Source organism: Populus trichocarpa, chromosome 8, assembly GCF_000002775.5.
Source record: "Populus trichocarpa isolate Nisqually-1 chromosome 8, P.trichocarpa_v4.1, whole genome shotgun sequence".
Taxonomy (NCBI): Eukaryota; Viridiplantae; Streptophyta; class Magnoliopsida; order Malpighiales; family Salicaceae; genus Populus; species Populus trichocarpa.
This window is the reverse complement of record NC_037292.2, coordinates 3,147,577-3,162,346: the sequence shown is the minus strand read 5'-3', so window position 1 is coordinate 3,162,346 and position 14,770 is coordinate 3,147,577. Positions and strand designations below refer to the sequence as shown.

At 36.0% G+C, this 14,770-nt stretch overlaps 2 protein-coding genes and 1 pseudogene across 2 annotated transcripts; all 3 read left to right on the top strand.

Annotated features, from left to right (window-relative positions):
* The first annotated feature begins 558 nt into the window (after positions 1 to 558).
* LOC7469819 (ubiquitin-conjugating enzyme E2 14) lies at positions 559 to 4,359 on the top strand. Its single transcript, XM_002312050.4, has 6 exons — positions 559 to 727; positions 819 to 921; positions 2,024 to 2,121; positions 2,256 to 2,356; positions 3,553 to 3,630; positions 3,995 to 4,359. The coding sequence occupies exons 1-6, from the start codon at positions 682 to 684 to the stop codon at positions 4,070 to 4,072; spliced, it is 504 nt and encodes a 167-aa protein (XP_002312086.2). The 5' UTR covers positions 559 to 681; the 3' UTR covers positions 4,073 to 4,359.
* Positions 4,360 to 6,133: 1,774 nt separating this feature from the next.
* On the top strand, positions 6,134 to 9,512 carry LOC7469818 (ubiquitin-conjugating enzyme E2 7). Its single transcript, XM_002312049.4, has 6 exons — positions 6,134 to 6,376; positions 6,477 to 6,579; positions 7,181 to 7,278; positions 7,389 to 7,489; positions 8,716 to 8,793; positions 9,267 to 9,512. Exons 1-6 carry the CDS (start codon positions 6,331 to 6,333, stop codon positions 9,342 to 9,344), a joined length of 504 nt encoding a protein of 167 aa, XP_002312085.1. The 5' UTR covers positions 6,134 to 6,330; the 3' UTR covers positions 9,345 to 9,512.
* A 1,055-nt stretch (positions 9,513 to 10,567) lies between these two features.
* On the top strand, positions 10,568 to 14,313 carry LOC18101391 (dephospho-CoA kinase-like; annotated as a pseudogene).
* The last annotated feature ends 457 nt before the right edge of the window (positions 14,314 to 14,770 follow it).

Below are 14,770 nucleotides of genomic sequence, written 5' to 3'. Positions count from 1 at the left end.
ACCGGCCACTTTCAGTAACTAGAATCTCCAATTCCCTTTTTTTTTTCCCCTGAAACAGACAAGCTTTGTTCTTGTCCATGTAAATTCACCAACGTCCCACTTCCATCTCTAATTTGAAACTCCTCAGCTATTTTTTATAGTTTTCGAAGCATTTCAATTGTACCATAGTCTAGTTCTTGAATTTGGTTTTGATTTTTATGTTTTTTAAGTGTTTTATGAGATATTAAAAATATGAAAGGAAAAATTAAGAGAAATATAAGAAAAAATGGAATAAATACACGAAAGGTAAGTTTTTTGTTGATTATTCAGTAATAGAAAGTAAAACTGGAACTTTTAAAAACTACGGAGGTAAAACTGGAAAATAGTATACTATGAAGGCAAAAGTGAAGCATTATGAATTTACAAGGATAAAAAATACAGTTCACCAAAAAAATGGAGAAATAATCCTACGTGGCCTACCCATATAGATTTGGTTTCCTTCAGCAGGGTGACCAGATAAAAGTCAATTTTCCCTTTCTTTACTTGGACCTCGCCCCCTCTATAAATACCAAAAGCAAGTTGCTAAACAGAGAAAAGAATCAAATGATTTATATAAAATACTCTCTCTCTCTTAATCACTGATTAATCCTCTTCACCCACGCTCGCTTCTATCGCGGCCCTGTCCCTCTCTCGCTCTAATCAATGGCCGCGTCGCAAGCAAGTCTCCTGTTGCAAAAGCAATTGAGAGGTAAAAAAAAAATCAATGATTTTGAATCGGGTTATTTGTCATGTTTTTCTTTCAAGTTTTGATCTTTTAACGTATCTGGTTGATTTTCCAGATCTCTGCAAGAAACCCGTTGATGGATTCTCTGCTGGCTTGGTTGACGAAAGCGACGTGTTTGAATGGAGCGTCTCAATTATGGGACCCCCTGATACTTTATAGTGAGTAGTATTTAGGAATACAAAGTTATGATCTTTAGATGTTTTAATTGGTTTTAGGATTATGATAATCGTTCATATTTTTCGGTCAAGGATCGTGTTTTTTTTTCCGTGAATAAAAAGTTTTGATCTTTAGATGTTTTAATTGGTTCTAGGATTATGATAATTGTTCATATTTTTCAAGGATCGTGTTTTTTTTTCCCTGTATGGATCTACTGTATGGGTTTTGATTGTCTGATGTTGATGCTGATGATGTTCTTGATATTTGCTCCACGATGATGGCTTCATGTTTTCTTTCAGTTTGAAGTCTAATGGTTTGTTGATTTTGAGCGATGATTCTGGTTTACTATTTGAGAAGCTACCTAGAGGGCAATGATTAACTGGTTGGTGGTTTAATCGGATGATTAGCTGGACTTGATTAAATCATCTATCTACGAATCCTCTGTTTATATGGTCTTCGGTCTAGTTTTCGTTTCATTCTAGTCCTCTCCGATAACTTGCCAGGGCTGATATTATAGCTGGATATATATGCTTCTATACTTAAGACACTGCGAAGCTGGGTGTTTCCTTCTTTTTGGTGTGTTTTTTTGGAGGAAAAAAAGTCGAGTTCGTTAATGGGATGAGCTTCTCACAAAATTTCTCTCCCACATCTCTTCTAGTATGGTGTTTAGGTGTTTACTTCTTTAAATCCTCATTAAAACTAGCCTAACACATGAGTTTTCCAAGAGAAATGGAAGGATTTAGTATAAACTCACAAAAATTCTCCCTTCTCTCTTTTCCCTAACCAGCCGGCCACACAAGCATATATATACATGCGCTTAGTCTAGCTGATCCTTAGTCGGTTATAGGTTCAGGGTAGGTTGATGGCCTACGTCAATGTAGTCAAATCTTACATGTCATGATCCGGATGAGGAGAAGAAGGGTAGCTGTGGCCAACTGCAACTAGTTTGAAACTAAGGCTCAGTTCAAATTATATTATATTTTTTTTCTGGAGAATTTTATGCGGAACTTTTTAACATGCAAATTATGGCAACGAGTTTGAAACTAAGGCTCAGTTAAAATTATATTACATGTTGTTTGTTAACAAGCAATTCTCTTGTTACAGTGAAGGGGGTTTCTTCAATGCCATCATGAGCTTTCCAAAGAACTATCCAAATAGTCCTCCAACAGTCAGGTTCACCTCAGAGATGTGGCATCCGAATGGTGAGTGCTTTTCTTCTGTTATTTTCAATCCAATATGAATATTCATACTTTAGCTACTTTTTTATTTTGGGATTCGGGAGTGGGATGCGTTTCGACATGTTTCCATTGTATATTGCAATCTCTCTGAACTGCAGTTTACCCAGACGGAAAGGTTTGTATATCGATTCTTCATCCACCTGGTGATGACCCAAACGGCTATGAGCTTGCAACTGAGCGCTGGAGTCCAGTCCATACTGTATGTGATATTTCTTTTTTCTGGCTGTTATGAGCACTTAGCTTACTTTCTCTTGTTTTTTTTTGGTTTATCCTATCAGCCATAGGTGGTATTTTGGCTTGAGTATTGTTTGTTTTCTTTGTTTGCATTTGTTGTGAACACTAAGAAGCTGCCCTGTGAAATTCTATCAACCATATGTTTTTTTTGTTCTATGTGACATGCTTTTTTGTGCTCCTATCTAACATCTACCACGAAGGCTGCAAGCGTTTGAATAATGATTTGCCACTTGCAGTTCTAAGTTACCATTTGGTTCATGGATAAGGAAGAATGTCTGGAGAGATGTGCATGGTAACTCTTTGCTTTCATGCATGATTTTAATCCACTTTATGGCGTGATCATGTGATGGTGGTTCTGGTTGGCAGTGCTTATTGGTGATGGGCAACTATAAAGAGAGAAACTCGAGATGACTGCAAGACTGAATTGCATTTCAGTTCTGAGTGGCTAATTCCTAGCCCAGATTGAGGTGCTTTTCCCTGAGCCCTGACGCGACTTTAGCTTACAAGAGGTCACTTTGTCGGGGTTGGTTAGCATTGCATGGCTTATTGGACATGTGAAAAAGTAATCCAGACAATCTGGGAAAAATTGAAAAACTATAATTAGGTTTATGCAATAAATATGGAGGGAAACCCGGGCAGCATGGAATGGGAGTCATATGGATTTTATCCATGTGACTTTCAATTTCAGGAATGCTGTTGAAACAATGAACATATTTGAGTGCAGAAGAAAAACATGAATAGTCATACTTCAATCCCATAGAGCCCTATAAGAGAAGGAAGACTAGAGAAAAGAAGGTTACATATAGTAGTCTTATTAGCAGGGAGAAAAAATTAATCAGAAGGATGGCCAGCAGAGGCGATGCGATGTTTTATTGAGTTTGCTTGAGGGAAAATTAGAGGCAGAAGGATTGAAATTGCTTATAGCTGATGCTAGGATTGCATGGTGTATGTGTCCTCTCTTTTTATATGCACGAACTTAATCTGATTCCTAATGATAATGTCGTGTTTTTTGTGTTCCTTTCAAAACCAAGATTGTGGTCTTTTGCATCACGGCATATTGTTCTTCCGTAAATCTTTTACTTGGTGCTTTTTTGTGCCCTTTTAAGTTGAGGCCTTGTTATTACTGAATCCAGGTTGACTTCATGTGATTCTGTTTTGCAGGTTGAAAGCATCGTTTTGAGCATTATATCGATGCTTTCCGGTCCTAACGACGAGTCTCCTGCAAATGTTGATGCTGCGGTAGGTGTAGTATTTCATATTTTGGCTACTTCCATTTCAATAGTTTCTTGAGTAAGTATATTGAGCTGGGTTTTGGATCGAATGTTTCAAATAAATATTTTAATCCCTTGAAGAATTTCAATGTTGTGTATGAAGAATATCCGAGTTGCATTCTGCCTGACCTTTATCATGATAGGAATAGGTTAACTGTCTCATTACATATCTCATCGCATAGAGTTGTACGCATTTTATTGGACATGAGATGCTTCATTGTCTTGTGATTATTCATTTATGACTGGATCATGCACCTTTTTTATTTCTATTGTTCTGGTTGATGCTCCACTGCTTTTATAACACAATGCCTTGAATTGTACAATAACCTCAGAAACAATGGAGAGATAGCAGGGAGGAGTTCAGGAAGAGAGTAAGTCGATGTGTTAGAAAATCTCAAGAAATGTTGTGACACTATATATTGCTGCATAGCTTCTGCATATCTTAATCAAGGGAAGAACTGGTGGCCATCAGACCCTTCAGTGAACCATTTAGAATTCGTTGTAACCTGCACCTTCTGTGCATATCTTGGGGTGATAGCTATCAGTATTGGATATCTATATATGGTTTTGAACTTGGCTTTTCGTGGAGTTGTATGAACTTCATTGGTTTCTTTGTATCTTAATGATTTTATTTTCTTTATGCTGAAACAAGTACAATAGTAGTTTACTTATAATACTCCTTTCATTCTTTCTTCTATGATACATATGACAATAACCTTGATGAGATTACATGCAATTATTCCCCCCCCCCCCCCCCAAGACAGCTCTGAAATAAAATTTCATTAGAAATAATTCTTTAGAAACGTGGCTAACTTGTACTGAGACTTTGTTATACTAGGTTGGAAAGTTATTGCACAACTCACTGTTCAACTAGGATACAAAATGGTCGAGTCATTCACTTATTGATACAGCATTGTTAACGTTAGCAGTTAAATGTCTTGCTTGCAGCTAAATCATTGAAGTAATATCTTGACATTAGGGATGGGGATTTATTTCAGAATATGATGAATATCAAATAGAATGGGTGGGTATTTTTTTTATAGTTACTGATATTGTCAAACCTATATATATATATTGAATAATAAATGGTATCTATTTTTTTTAACCGCATGAATAATAAATAAAATATGAATATTATAAAAACTGATAATTGCGTGGAATCTGGGTTTTGACTGTAAAAAGGTCCTAGGCTGGAAGGTCTTTTTCCCAAGGGGGCTTGTGTTGGAGCTATGAGTTGGATTATGGTCTTCAAAATGCAGAGCTTGTAATGGTCCAAGCTTGACTCATTGACTATCAAGTGGAGCATGGGAGAAATTGACCCAAGAGGGATGTACTGAAGAGCTCGGTAAGCTGCTTGGCAGTCGGCATTAATTTCTGGAAAATTTGCAAGGAAGACGACTACCTTGTTCTTACATCAATTGGCTTTTTAGAAAAATATAAAGAATTTAACTGGGGATGGTAAATAAAAAATAATTCTGCCCTACGCTTTTCTTCTTTCGTTTTCATTTACATGTAAACTCTATGAATCTTAAGAAAAAGGGCCAGAAAAATAGATTTATTTATTTTTTGATGCGAGGTTCGGTAGCGTTTGGTTTAAAAAAGATTTGTTTTTATAATTGAACCTGTTTTTTAAAGTATTTTAATTTTTTTATTTAAAAAAACATTATATAAATATTTTTTTTTGATGATTTTAATATGTTGATATAAAAAATAAAAAATAAATTATTTTCAATAAAAAAAACACTTTAAAAAAATACCAAATACTCTCTAAATAATAAGAATTATTCAATTTAATTGGGTAGATTTTAAATTTTCCCTTTGAAACAATTTTATTGGTATTTGTTTACGACAATGGGGACTCAAATGAGCTTGGATAAACAGAGATCTCCACTTATTAAATAATAATTCCTGAGAGCTTGATTGACGTGACATGTAAATTGATTTATCCACTGAATTTTGAAAGAATATATCAAGTAGATGTCTTATTTGAGATCTATTTGAAGATAAATTTAACCTAAGCAAGTGAAAGTCGAGAGAAAACAATGATTGTTTAAAGGAAATATGTTGACTAATAAATAATGAAAACTAACCTATTATTTCTTAAATTTTACTTGAAAAAAAAACACAAAAAAATAAAAGATGAAATCTATAAACTACTTAAAGTAAAAAAAAAAGATTTTTATCTAGAATTTCTTTATTCTAAATATATTTTTTAATAAATTTTAAAAAATAATTAATAAAACATCTCTAATTATTCATTAAATACCATAAAATTTATGCAGTTGATTGCCATGCATGCAATACAGAGACAAAAGGCAAATACAAACGCTAAGCAAATACTCTGAAGGCTCCAAATTCCATCACGAAAACTACTTAAACTTTTCAATTTGAAACAGGAAAAGAGAAAATTCAACATCACCCACATATAAAAGATTCAAGCTCCTAAATAGAACTCAAAATCTCTGTGTTCATCTCCTCCTCCACATAAATAAATAAATAAATAAATAAAATCCCTGACCCAAAGTGCAAAACCAAAAAGATTTACACTTTACTGCATCGCCTTACCTTACCTTACATATACTCCCCTAATTATCTTTTTTCCCTCCCTTCCATTTCGGCCTCTCTCTCTCTTCCCTTCTCTCTCTAGCTCTAATCATATAGAGAATCAATGGCCGCTTCTCAAGGAAGTCTCCTCCTGCAAAAGCAGCTGAGAAGTTAATAACCCAACCCCTATTTCTACCTTTTTTAGGTTTTTTCTGTTTTTTTTTTATACTGATTTGACGGTTGATTTTTTCTTGTTGATTGATTTTGTAGATCTATGCAAGAATCCAGTTGATGGATTCTCTGCTGGTTTGATTGATGAAAATAACGTGTTTGAATGGAACGTTACAATCATAGGACCCCCTGATACCTTATAGTGAGTATTCATCAATTCAATAAGTTTTTTTTTTTTTAGAAATTCCAGGGCTATACAGCTTTTTTTATTTTAATATTTTGTTTTTTAAATATTGTTGCCTTTTGGCTTGAATTTGGTTTAGGGTTTTAATTAGTCATCTGGTTCTGATGATGCTAGGAGAATCACCTTTTATGTCTGGATATTTGCTTCTGTTTTATTTGATTTCCAGTCATGATTTTTGGATTTCTTTTTGTGAAGTTTACTTAAAGTTGGTGTTAATGTCCTTAGCGTTTCGTTTAGCTGTTATTGAGCCCATCAGATTTTCTTTATTCGATTGGATTGCCTCCTGAGCGTAATTAAGCCATGAATGCGTTCTGTTTTTTTATTGATTTCGAGCCTTCTGCTTTGTTTCATTCCAGTGCTTTCTGGTAACCTGACAAGGCTGATACAATTACATATACGTCAACTAGTTTTTGGAACTAAGGCCTGGTTGAATTGAGTTTTATTTTGTTTTTTAGAATTATATCCAGAGCTTTTAGGAGCATTCGATTTATTGCATTATTAGTGGACAATTAGGTGGGATTATGTTGTTTCTTAACAACAACTTGTACTCTGCTCACAGTGAAGGGGGGTTCTTCAATGCCACCATGAGCTTTCCACAGAATTATCCAGTGAGTCCTCCAACTGTCAGGTTTACCTCAGAGGTGTGGCATCCGAATGGTGGGTGCTTTTTCTTTTTTCATACTTGTGTGTGCGCACTTTCCTGCATCCATGCATCCATGCACATTGAAATCCAAAACTACTAAAGCGTTGCTGTCTCCGAACTACAGTTTATGCCAATGGAAAAGTTTGCATATCAATTCTTCACCCACCTGGTGATGACCCAAATGGCTATGAGCTTGCTACTGAGCGCTGGAGTCCAGTTCATACAGTATGTGGTTTGATGTTTTACAGTTGCTGCATCTATTGTATTCCTTGCAGTTTTTATAAATACAATGCTTATTTTTTCCTACCTTTTCTTTATCGTATTACCCATAGGGTGGAAGTTCAGTTCATAATTGTTTTTTTTCCCCTTAGTTTGTGTTGAATGTGAACACTAAGAGCTGCGTAGAGGAGATGTCCTTTTGTATTCATGATATTCATGAGATAAGCTGTTCTCCACTCCCTTGGAAGGCTTCCATTGTCTGGACAAGCAATTTATAACTTACTGTTCTGAATGATGAATGCCTGAGGAAACATGGATATAGAAAATCGGAGCTCTTTGCACTTTTGCATGATTTTGATTTGTGGCATGACCATGTGATGGTGGTTTGCATTGGAGATGCATCTCAGAAATCAGCATCTATAAGAACAGAAAATTGAGATGACTGCTAGACTTAAAAGCAGCTCAGCTATGAGGGGCTGAATTCTAGCTAAGATTATGTGCTTGTATTTTTGGCATGGGACAACTATAGGTTACAAGAGGTTGCTCTGGCTGGGGTTGCTTAATTGTTTTTAGCCTATGGAACATGGGACACTGGACTGGCTGATTTAGGAAAGATCAAATATAATAATTTGATTTTAAAAGGTCATGCGTGTAGAGGTCAGTTAGGCTGGGGTTGCTTAGTATTGGTTAGCCTATCGATCATGCGACACTGGAGTTGGCTGATTTAGGAAAGATTAAAATTTGTAATTTGAGTTTAAAAGATCATGTAGGTGATGGGGGGTTTTAAATTTTGTGACTCAAAGTTTACTTTCTCCATTCTTCACTTTCAGGAGAAGCCAGCAAAGGTGGTAGTATCAGTAAACAATATGGCCGGGGATTTAAACTCGAGCAGAGTTGGGGAATCATTTTGTCTTCATTGATAGTGAATACAACTTGTTAACATTATGAGAACTTTTGTTGAAAAGATTTAACATATTTCACTTGCAAAAGGAAAATATCAACTGATGTATTCCGAATGCAAAGAACTAGAGGCACAACATGTAATTATATTGAGTTGATTGCCAAATAGCTCCATGTGGTTCACCTTACAACTCAGCACTGCATAACACAGTTCAGAGGCCAGATTGCCTCTAAATACTCTACTTGGTGTTGAGCTTTATTTTTTGTTTGGTTGAGAGTTTATCTTCTTTCTTTCCCTTAACCTGTCGTATTTACTGTCCTGGTTTGTGCAGGTTGAGAGCATTGTTTTAAGCATCATATCAATGCTTTCTAGTCCAAATGACGAATCTCCTGCAAATGTTGATGCTGCGGTATGTGTATAATCATTTATATCATTTATTTTATCATAAACATGAACATGCAACTATTATTCGTGCTGTGGTATGTGTATAATCTTTTATATCATTTATTTTGTCATAAACATAAACATGCAACTATTATTCCTACCATTTTTTTTTACTGAGAAAATTTGAAGTTTGAAATAAACACAAAAATATTGTTTTTACAAGAAGATTTTTCAAAATCACCAGTGCATTCCAGTTTGTTAATGTTGCCATGCATAATCAGTTTGATACATTTTTGGAATTATGCTTCACTTTGCTGTAATTAGCACACTTTATCTGCATTATTACACATCTTATCGTATTCTGTATCAGCAACAGCAATATGGGCAGCATTTTATTGTTTGTTGAGCGTATATAAGGATCGTACTATAGTTTTTTTCCTAGTAATTCTGTTCAATGCTCTGCAGCATTTTAACATTTTCTTGATTGAACACCTTCAGAAACAATGGAGAGAGAATAGAGACGAGTTCAAGAAGAAAGTAAGCCGATGCGTGAGAAAGTCACAAGAAATGATGTGACCCAGTGTTGCTGCGGTGCTTATGGTATCTGTAGTCAAGAGAAGCAGCAATGAACTTTGTAGAATTCCTTACACCTTTTGTTTTCAATCCATTATAACCTTAGCTCTTTGTGCACATGTTTTGAGTGACAATTATCAGTCTTAGATATTAATATTTTGGTTTAAACTTGACTGTTCTGGAACTTGCACGAACCTTTTTTGTTTCTCTGTCTTGGATGGTTTGATTTTCGTGATCTTGAAATCAATTAAAATTACGTCTTTCCTTTCCATTTGTTCAACCACTCATCTAAATGATTTTCTTTTACATTAAAACTCGAAAAACATAAAAGAATATCAATTTAATATTTTGTTTCTCACGTCAAAATGATCTCTTTTCCAGATTTTTTTATTTATTTTTGTTATTTACACGTTCAAACTATAAAAAAATTATCAATTTAATATTTTTCAGTATTTTTAAAAATCACTTGAAAATAAAAATTACCTAAATCCACGTTTGTATTATTTGGTAAATCTCAAGACACCTGATTTTAATTTTTTGAAGTGTGAAACATATATCAACGTTTGAATGCTGATTTCTTGATATATATATAATTTGTTCAAATTGAAAACATGAAATCACTGAGCATTCGTTATTCCTTTCAAGTTTATGTTGGGCAGGCTATATTTTTACGTTGTAGTGTCATAAATATTCCACTTTTAAGTTTATAATTTCAAATTTCCCTATAGTTTTACGAGACTATAACGTAAAAATATGTTTTTAGAAACCAATTTTACCCTTCCTGTTAATTAACCAACAACAGATTGATTCCTTTTCATATAATTATCTTCTCTCTTCCCCCCATTAGATCCCCAGACATGTAAAAAAAAACACTTTAAATTCCAATTAACCATGAGTTCTACCAAATTCAGAACGTACGGGATTTTGATTGTAAGGGGCAACACTGAAACTTCTGAACACTAGAAGAGTGGGATTTGTAGATTTTAAATATACAAGGGTGGAAATGGAAAATTGGTGACTTTATAAGGACTAAGATGAAGTTCACGCCTCCTTACCAAATATGAACCACGACAAGCATCCCTGGCTCTCTCGAGTCTCAAAGTTCCTACACTCCGGCGACCGTTACTCGGGCTTAGCGTCAGATTTCAGCACTGTCTTCCTCAAATATATCTCTGCTAAAATCTCCCACGCATCCCACTTCTCCTCGTCATCCTCCTTAAGTAAGCTTCCCTCTTTCACGTTCTGGGGTTTAAGTTTGCGACCTTATTTTGAAGAATCCTTATTGGATAATTTGTTAAATACCCGCTTCTATTTTAATGGTCGGTAGAGATATTGTCGTTTGTTTTTGTTGTTTGGAGTTTTTTTGCTGTTGATTAAAGTGAATAGTAAATGTGCTCTTAGAGAAACCAAGACCCATTACCAAACACCAAAAACAAACATTGCAATGACCACACGTGCCAAATATTGACCTAGTACGCATTGCTCTCTTCCTGTTCGATAAAATGCCAGTACGTACTGTTGTTTCGTGGAACACTACGATTTTTAGCTATTCAAATTGGGGCAAGCTCGATGGTGTCTTTCTTTACTTTCGGTAAATCAAACTCAGTGAGACTACATTTTGTACTGTATCAAGTGTTTGTGCTCATATGGGGTCTGTTTATGGAAACCAGGTTCACTGTCTTGTTTTGAAATCTGGTCTAAGAGTTTTGAGCTTGTTGGGTGTGCTTTGTTGAATTTTTATGCAAATTGTTTCAGTAATTGAGATGCTGAGTTGGATGACATGAGAATGTGGACACTTTTAAGTTTAAACTGAATACAGAAGCTAGAGACTTGTTCCCAAGACTTCTGTTTTGAATTTAAAAACAGCAGGAGTCTGGTTGGGGTATGGTTTTTTGTTTAGTACCGGGGAACTAGGTGCTGCTCTATACCCATTTTTCTTTGTCTCCAATATTGAATTTAGATGCTATGAACCTTTCACTACTTGATCCATACACATGCTCTTCAGAACATTTTTGGCACGCATTTAAAAATGGGATTGGAAATCCATACTAGACTCATTTTATCAGCTCATTTGTTTTTTACTGCATATACATGCCGATCTTGGTTAGTGGCTGGTTTGGCTTCATGCAACAAGCTCAACTTAAACAACTGACCAACATGATCCAACCTGCAAGTTGCAATTCTATGTCGAGATAGTTGCTATTGCCCTACATGATAGACCAGTGACCTGGATTATGTGAAAGCGCTTACTTTAACCTATACTAAATTCCTTCATTGCCACACTGCATTGAACACCATGGTGGAACTCCAGCACATTTGAGTTTGTTCTTTTACAAACATACAAGGATCCTAAAATACTTAATTTTTTTTGTATGTAACAACAACAACAACAAATGGCAACACCACCACCTCCTCCACGCACCACCATACTAGCCTTTGAACCTTTGCCAATTGTTGATACACACCATAGTAGCTTACTGGCTTGTGCTGATACACAATTCAGGAGGGCAAAGGTTCAAAGGCTAGCATGGTGGTGCGTGGAGGAGGTGGTGGTGTTGCCATTTGTTGTTGTTATTATTATTATTACATATAAATTGATTGTTGTGTTTTGTTTTATCAATATACTACATGGTGTGCTTCTTGTCCATGTAATCTTTTTGGTTGAACTTTGAACTCCTAGCCCTGCACTTTTGTTCCTTTTGTTATAGATTTGAACCCTGCAGCTTCTAACCATTGACTAACGGGCATTTGGTGCTGTCATTTCTCTATCTTCCATGTAAACTAGGCAAGTGATAGGGCTGGAATTAAAAAGTTAGAGATTAAAAACTGGAGGTGTCCAAATTTTTCTTCATTATCATTATTATTAAAGGCCAAGAGTTTGAAACAAGGAAACGACATGTGATTTTTGAGCATTGCAATCTATTTGTTGAAGTTAGAGTCGATTTCAAGTAATGATAGTATGTTTTGAAAATAATCCTATATGCTTACGTGATTGCCGAAGTGGAACTGCATTCTTACGCTATGTTGCTTAATTAATTACATACATTTATCTATGTACACGGGCAGAAGGGCAGGAAGACCACTGACAATACAGAAATTGAGTGAGAGTGAAAATGAGGATAGTGGGATTGACAGGTGGAATCTCATCGGGAAAGAGTACTGTCTCTAATCTTTTCAAGTCCCATGGCATTCCTGTCGTTGATGCTGATATTGTTGCTCGGGTGGGTACTCCCCCTTGATTCTTTCTTATCTCTTGCTTTGGTTGCATTGCACATGCATCTCATTATTTGGTAAATTTCACGAATGATTCCTTGTTTTGGATGGCACAATCTGATTATTACATTACATCATATTCGGACATGACTGCCAAATTTTATAACTTTTCATGGCTGCTTGAAAGAATTATTCCCGATTAAAGTTGATTTGGTTGTGGTTATGGTTATGAATCAAATGGATTGCAGGATGTACTGAGGAAAGGCACCGGTGGATATAAGGGGGTGGTTGCAGCATTTGGAGAGGACATACTGCAAGCTAATGGGGAAGTTGATAGGCCCAAGCTGGGCCAGATTGTGTTTTCTGACCCCGGGAAGCGTCAGCTTCTCAATCGGTACAGTTTAATTAGTATCGTGTTGTGTGTTTGAGGAATGACAGATGAATTATATTTATAGCATTTGGACCATATGGAAGGGAAAATATACTTATGAAATGAAGTACCTAAAAGAATGGCTGCATTTTAATTTTTAGGTCCTAGCTTGTCGGACTGGAGTTAATAAATGTTTAATGAAATGACATGGTCTCAAGTTATTCATATTTTTATGTCTATGCTCTAAGCTATATGGGCTCAACTCGTGCGTGAAAGAATATATTAAATTTCTCGGAGAAAAAGCTCGTTCATTTGGCTAGAGTTGCAGATGTATGATTTGAGGAATCATGCAAATATCATACTTTGCATTGGTTTTCTTTTGTCTATAAAATGAAACAAGAACCAAATTCGTTGCTTGTTGACAAGAAACATATCGTTAGTAGATGGATAAAAATGAGCTAATTTTAGTTTAAGAAGCTCATACATGATGTCCGTGGCATGCATGTTGTAGTAAATTCAGTTCGCATTCATTCCTGACGCGGATTGTTGTATATCCTTTTTCCTTTTATTTGTGAAGTCACACCCGTGAATTTCTAATTCATGTGATTATATGTCCAAGTTAAATCTCAAGCTTTTAATCTCGTCATTTCTTTGTATCTGGGATATTATGCCCCCAAAAAAACTTTATTGGCCTTGCCTAAATTTTTCCGAGGCATTCTTGATTGAGATAGTGTTCTATCAAACAATGTCACAAAAGTTGCACTTTACACGCCTTTTTATGCTTGGCTATTGTATTCTTTCAGGCTTTTGGCTCCTTATATATCCTCTGGCATCTTTTGGGAAATTTTGAGTTTATGGTTGAAGGGGTATAAGGTAATTGTCTTAGACATCCCTTTGCTGTTCGAAGCCAAGATGGATAAGTGGACAAAACCCATTACTGTTGTATGGGGGTTGACACTGAAACACAGCTTCAGCGACTCATGGCAAGAGACGGAATCAACGAGGAAGATGCCAGGAATAGAATAAACGCGCAGATGTCCCTGGATTTGAAAAGGTCACAGGCTAATATTGTCATTGACAACTCTGGCTCCTTGGAGGACCTGGAGGAACAGTTTCAGAAGGTATTGGCCCAGGTTACCAGGCCTTTGACGTGGACTGAATTCTGGCTTTCAAGACAGGGAGCCTTCTCGGCTCGTGTCCACTGTTATTGGAGTACTTGCTGGAAAAAATGTTCTTAGCAAATTATAGCTGAAAATCTAAACTCCCGTTGCTTAACACCGCCCCTTGTATTTTATTTATGAAAAAAAAGATATGGTAGTATTCGGTAACAATTTCCAGACTATGAAATGTCTTGCCAGGAGTGGAACTAAAAGCAATTCCTAGCTTGAATTTCCTGCGGTCGGTCCAAATGTTGTTAGGATGAAGTTAATGCGTTTTGTGCGTGGAAATGGTTTTTGAGAGGGAGGGAAGGAGACCACAGCATCTATCGGAAATAAGACGTCAGATGAGCTTTTTATGGGATAGACATCCGATGAGTCTAATAGTCCGTGTTAACAAGAGTTAAGTTACCTTGCACTCGAGTTCATGAATTGTCCTGCAAGAGGCTAAAACTCTGCGGTGTCCGTAATTATGCCATTTGGCTTCCCACTTTAGCTGTTGAAAGAAATTCGCTCACTGGATTCCGGCCACATGTTAGATTTTCACCGTGCGTTCTTCAAATTAATTATGACTCCCGTGGGCCGTGCTTAACTAATCTCCAAATAATTAGCAAGAATGCGGATTAGCCTCTTCTTCTTCCGTCTTTATTCACACCAGTACATCAGAAAAACATTCCACAGCTACCAAC

Coding starts and splice junctions, on each gene's coding strand:
- LOC7469819 (XM_002312050.4), top strand. CDS start 682: ATGGCCGCGTCGCAAGCAAGTCTCCTGTTGCAAAAGCAATTGAGAG. Junction 922..2,023: donor GGACCCCCTGATACTTTATA/GTGAGTAGTATT, acceptor CTCTTGTTACAG/TGAAGGGGGTTTCTTCAATG. Junction 2,122..2,255: donor AGAGATGTGGCATCCGAATG/GTGAGTGCTTTT, acceptor TCTGAACTGCAG/TTTACCCAGACGGAAAGGTT.
- LOC7469818 (XM_002312049.4), top strand. CDS start 6,331: ATGGCCGCTTCTCAAGGAAGTCTCCTCCTGCAAAAGCAGCTGAGAA. Junction 7,279..7,388: donor AGAGGTGTGGCATCCGAATG/GTGGGTGCTTTT, acceptor TCCGAACTACAG/TTTATGCCAATGGAAAAGTT. Junction 8,794..9,266: donor CTGCAAATGTTGATGCTGCG/GTATGTGTATAA, acceptor GAACACCTTCAG/AAACAATGGAGAGAGAATAG.